Source organism: Lepisosteus oculatus, chromosome 14 (genome assembly GCF_040954835.1).
Source record: "Lepisosteus oculatus isolate fLepOcu1 chromosome 14, fLepOcu1.hap2, whole genome shotgun sequence".
Lineage (NCBI taxonomy): Eukaryota > Metazoa > Chordata > Actinopteri > Semionotiformes > Lepisosteidae > Lepisosteus > Lepisosteus oculatus.
Genome location: NC_090709.1, coordinates 14,648,623 through 14,653,197, shown reverse-complemented (window position 1 = coordinate 14,653,197; position 4,575 = coordinate 14,648,623). Strand labels below are relative to the sequence as shown.

The 4,575-nt window shown below is 46.4% G+C and overlaps 1 protein-coding gene and 1 non-coding gene across 2 annotated transcripts; one reads left to right on the top strand and one right to left on the bottom strand.

The window, feature by feature from the left end:
- Positions 1 to 736: 736 nt before the first annotated feature.
- On the top strand, positions 737 to 1,042 carry LOC138242848 (histone H4-like). The gene has a single exon (XM_069198427.1). It carries the CDS (start codon positions 737 to 739, stop codon positions 1,040 to 1,042), a length of 306 nt encoding a protein of 101 aa, XP_069054528.1.
- A 1,102-nt stretch (positions 1,043 to 2,144) lies between these two features.
- LOC138243773 (U7 small nuclear RNA) lies at positions 2,145 to 2,200 on the bottom strand. The gene has a single exon (XR_011192391.1). It is a non-coding gene; the product is annotated as a U7 small nuclear RNA (small nuclear RNA).
- Positions 2,201 to 4,575: the final 2,375 nt, after the last annotated feature.

The following is a 4,575-nucleotide window of genomic DNA, read 5'->3' as shown; positions in this document are numbered from 1 at the left end:
GATGTTGCAGCATTGCTCTCTGGCCCAATGAAGTAAAATGTGAAATGGGTGATTTAAATCCCACTTCGACATCAAGTTTCCAACTCGTTTTCTTAGTCTCATTTACCTTGAATTTAAGCCACGAACCAGGATTCTACTGTATAAACTTCCAGGGATATTACAAAATGTTTGATGGGGCATCAATCATTCCAGGCGGAAATTGATTCCTTTTTTTTCTTGAGGGATCATATTAAACATTTCATTAGTATCGAGAGGAGGACCACCAGTAGACTCAAAACAGTAGACACTGTCTTTATTAGAAAGTAGCGTTTGTGCTACATTAATAATATTTTAGTGGAAATAAAGAAGTTGTAAATTTTAAAAATTTATATTTAAATCGAAATGTGGTTTTGAGTTAAATATTAGCGTGATCATGTAATTAGTTTGTGTTTGTCATTACTATATATATTGCCATGTTACTAGAATTTGTAACTGAAGTTTACTAGATGTGTTTTTTATGATGATTAGACATTTGAATACAATATTGTATATAATGTATAATTTGAACTACATATTGTTCAGGTGTGAATAATTGTATATTTTAAGAATACATTTCTAAAACAAATCATTGGCTTTATTTACTAGTTTCTACACCTATAAAAATCTTTCTTTGATGCATAGTAGACATCAAAGAAAGATGTCTATTATACATCAAAGATGAGCAGTGTGTGTCGTGTTCACAGCTGATAACTAGAAGATGTCTGGAAGAGGCAAAGGCGGAAAGGGACTCGGGAAAGGAGGCGCTAAGCGTCACCGTAAGGTTCTCCGTGACAACATCCAGGGAATCACCAAGACCGCCATCCGCCGCCTGGCTCGCCGTGGGGGAGTGAAGCGGATCTCCGGGCTGAACTATGAGGAGACCCGCGGGGTGCTGAAGGTGTTCCTGGAGAACGTCACCTGCACCGAGCACGCCAAGCACACCAAGAGGAAGACCGTCACCGCCATGGACGTGGTGTGCGCGCTGAAGCGCCAGGGCCGCACCCTGTACGGCTTCGGAGGCTAAACAGGATCTTCACTACCGGACCCCGACGTACAGATGCAGCCATTCAAAGTGAGCGGTACAGACACGTACCGCAGGTAAGATGACACGGGGTACCGCGGTGCGTGATTGGTTGACCGACAGGGGCACTCGTGGTCCGTTGGTCTGTCGTAGAAAGACTTACTGTAAACGTCTTTACTGTGCCCGTTGTAGATATTGAATTTTACCACTGAAGGGAAATCTTAGTAGCTGAGCATAAAAAGAATAGGAGCATACTGTAACGGGTGTGAAGGCCATAAACGATATTATTTTTGGAACATAAACATACAGTACTGTATATGGCTGGTCTTGGTACTTTAAAGTAAAAAATACACACCAGTATTCCATTTCTCCCTAAACATTTTAAGCATCGAAGTCTTTAACTAAAGAGATACCGGAAATCGGAAAGTTTCTGCTTTTTGTAAGGATGGTATCAAAAAGCAATCTTAAGTGGTGAGAAAGCTGTGCTTAATGTATTTAAGGGACTTAAAAGTAAAAGGAGATGCTTCATATTGCTTGACTAATTTTAAAAACTAAGTTATAAATGCAGATGCTCCCTCGGTGCCGCGCCGGGTGTAAATATCAAAATATACATACCCAACACTGATTGTACCCATCTGTCATGCTAATAAAACACCTTGAATTGAATTGAATTGAGGGAGAGAGGGGGGAAGGGGGAGAGAGATAACCAGGACTCAAGGCAAATAAGATACAATCCACAGGCATTCACAACAGCAACATATGAAACGTTTGCACCCTGTATGGCTTCGGAGGCTAAACAGGAGCGGAGCTTCACTACCGGACCCTGACGTATAAACCCAAGTGACCCAGTGACATTTGTCACTGCTGAGGTTGCTTTATGGGTCTATACTTTTCTATACTGTGCTGATCAACTGGAAATCAAATGGCAAAAAAGACCCGTTCCCACACCTAAGGTCAAATATTAGGAATCAAAACTGCTCGAGTGTATGGAAGCACAGAGCTTTATCAAGATTTCCAAGTGCAAGATCTTTTTATTCATAAAATACCCTATTTATGTTGTATGAGAAATATTAATATTAATACAGAATCTTTTTTCACCAAATAAATGGGCTTCCTGACTTCAGAAAGCCTTCTAGACAAATACTAAAAGAGCAAAAATTCAATTTGGTAAATGAAATGAAAACACATACCCTACCAAACCTTGAGTACAGGCCATTCAGGATGATAATACAAAACCATTTATAATTCAACAAATAAAACCTGTCAACTGGTAATCACCACTTATCATAAAAAAATAAGTAGCAATACACAGTAGGGGACTCTTGGGTGCAAGTTAAATCCATGCAAGAAGGGGTTTAGTACTATATTTCCAAATCAGATATGCAAATGAGAGATCTGGCCCAGCCAATCTCAAAGCTCCCTTGGTCTGGAATGGAGCTGCTCCCCTCTTCTAGTTATTCACACTGGAGTTAGGTTACATATTAGCACATTTCATCTAACAGTTGCTCCAGAAACAAAAAACATAAACAAATGACCTGGAATGTGACCACACCTATGAGAATGTAGTTCAACAGATAACTTGTAAACCTTGTCATAAGATTTTTTTTGTTCTACAAAATATACTTTATTCCGCAAAAAAAACATCTCAAAAGGAACATCTCACACATATTAACACTCCATGTAATAAAAAACAACGGCGGAACGGAGATTGATTGTCCGTTATCAATCTTTGCAAGTGGGGGCGGATTTGTGCAATTAAGAGAATCCCTCCAAACCTACCGCTTGCTATTGTCCTTTAATCCCTGTATAGGACCCAAAGTCCTTTCCAGCGCTCCCTCGCCGTGGGGAAACCCCATTTGGCGACGTGGGACTTCGTCCTCCTCCTGAGGTCCACCAGGATCCTCTCCTGCATCTCCCTCGCCCCCACTTTATGTTGTGCTGGATGAGAGTGTTCCTCGCCTTCCACAGTCCTTGTTTTGTGAGGGACAGCAGCAGCCCCCGCAGGTCCTGTGTCCCCTTGTCCAGTCCGGTGGGTGCCAGCCCCCAGCAGAATGTACTGGTAACTGAGCACCGCACCCGTTCCCAGGAGTTGCATAATGTTGTCCATTCTGCCCCACACCGCCTTGGCGAAGGGGCAGCTCCAGAACACGTGTTCCTGAGTCTCCTCGACAAAACACGTGTCCCGGGGGCAATGCGGATTCCTGGAGATCGAGTGTCTGTAGAGGACCTTTCTGGTAGCCAGACTCTTGTGTACAGCCATCCAGTTGAGGTTCTTCAGTTGGTTGTCAAGTTCTTTGGGCTGTGTCCTTTCCCAGACTTGTCTGGGAACCTGCAGCCTTTCGTCAGCGACCAAATGCCCCCTCACCTCTTTGTACAGGGCTCTGTGGTTGGTGCAGAGCTCTGGCTGTCTCGTGGCCTCGTACCTCCTGCTCCACTTGACAGTGTGGATGTAGAACTCCGGTCGCCTCTCTGCCTTGGGCCCAATGTTTGACCACTGGACCAAGTGCCTCATGGGGACGGAGAGCCACAGCCTGACAAAGTACTGGCACTTGTGGCCAATGGGCTCCTGCAGCGCCCGACAGAGGTTGCAGTAGAAGATGCAGTCGAGTTTCAGGGGGAAATATGGGACATCTCGACCCCCTTCCTCAACTGGCTGACACATCCGGTTTCTTGTGATGTACTCGTACGTGCCACCCCAGACGAAGCCGAAGATCATCCCTTGCAGCGCTCGTCTGAGTCTGGCCGGCAGGGGGTACACCACCACCAGGTAAACCAAAGCCAGCAGGATGTCTGCTTTCAACACCATCACTTTCCCTGTGTAGGACAGCGACCGCGTTTTCCACAGACCCAGCTTCGCGTTCACCCTGGCGATCCTCTCGGTCCAGTTGATGGTCTCGTTGTCCTGGCTCTGGAAGGAAACCCCCAGTATTTTGAGAGGCTCCGTGTAGAGCTCGAGACCCTCTGGCTCCATCGTCCTGTGCTTCCAGGGCCCGAAGAACTTCAGTTTGCTCTTTCAGCGGTTGTGCTTCGACCCCAAGACTCTGGAGTATTGCTCCATGACCTGCAGGGCCCTCCTCAGCCCCCTGTCCGACCGCAGGAACAGTGTCGTGTCGTCAGCGTACTGGGAGATCTTCAGGGTTTCCCCCGCGCCTCCCGGTATCTCCAGGCGGTTGATGACAGGGTCCCGTCTCACCGCCTCTGCTAGGGGCTCTGTGAAAAGAACATAGAGAAGGGGTGAAAGGGGGCAGCCTTGTCATACTCCGGATTCCTGGGGAATGAAATCCCCCAGGTTTCCGTTCACGTTGACTCTGCTGCCTATGTCAGAGTACGGTATCTTAATCCAGAGGCTGAAACTCTCTCCGAAACCGAAGCGTTCCAGCACCCTGAACAGATAGCTATGGTTCACTCTGTCGAAGGCTTTCTCCTGGTCCAGGCTGACCACCATCATGGGCATATTCCGGTCCTCGCCCCAGGCGCTAGCGTCTCTGGTCAGCTGGAGGTTCCAGCTGATGGATCGCCCCTCCACCCCACACGTC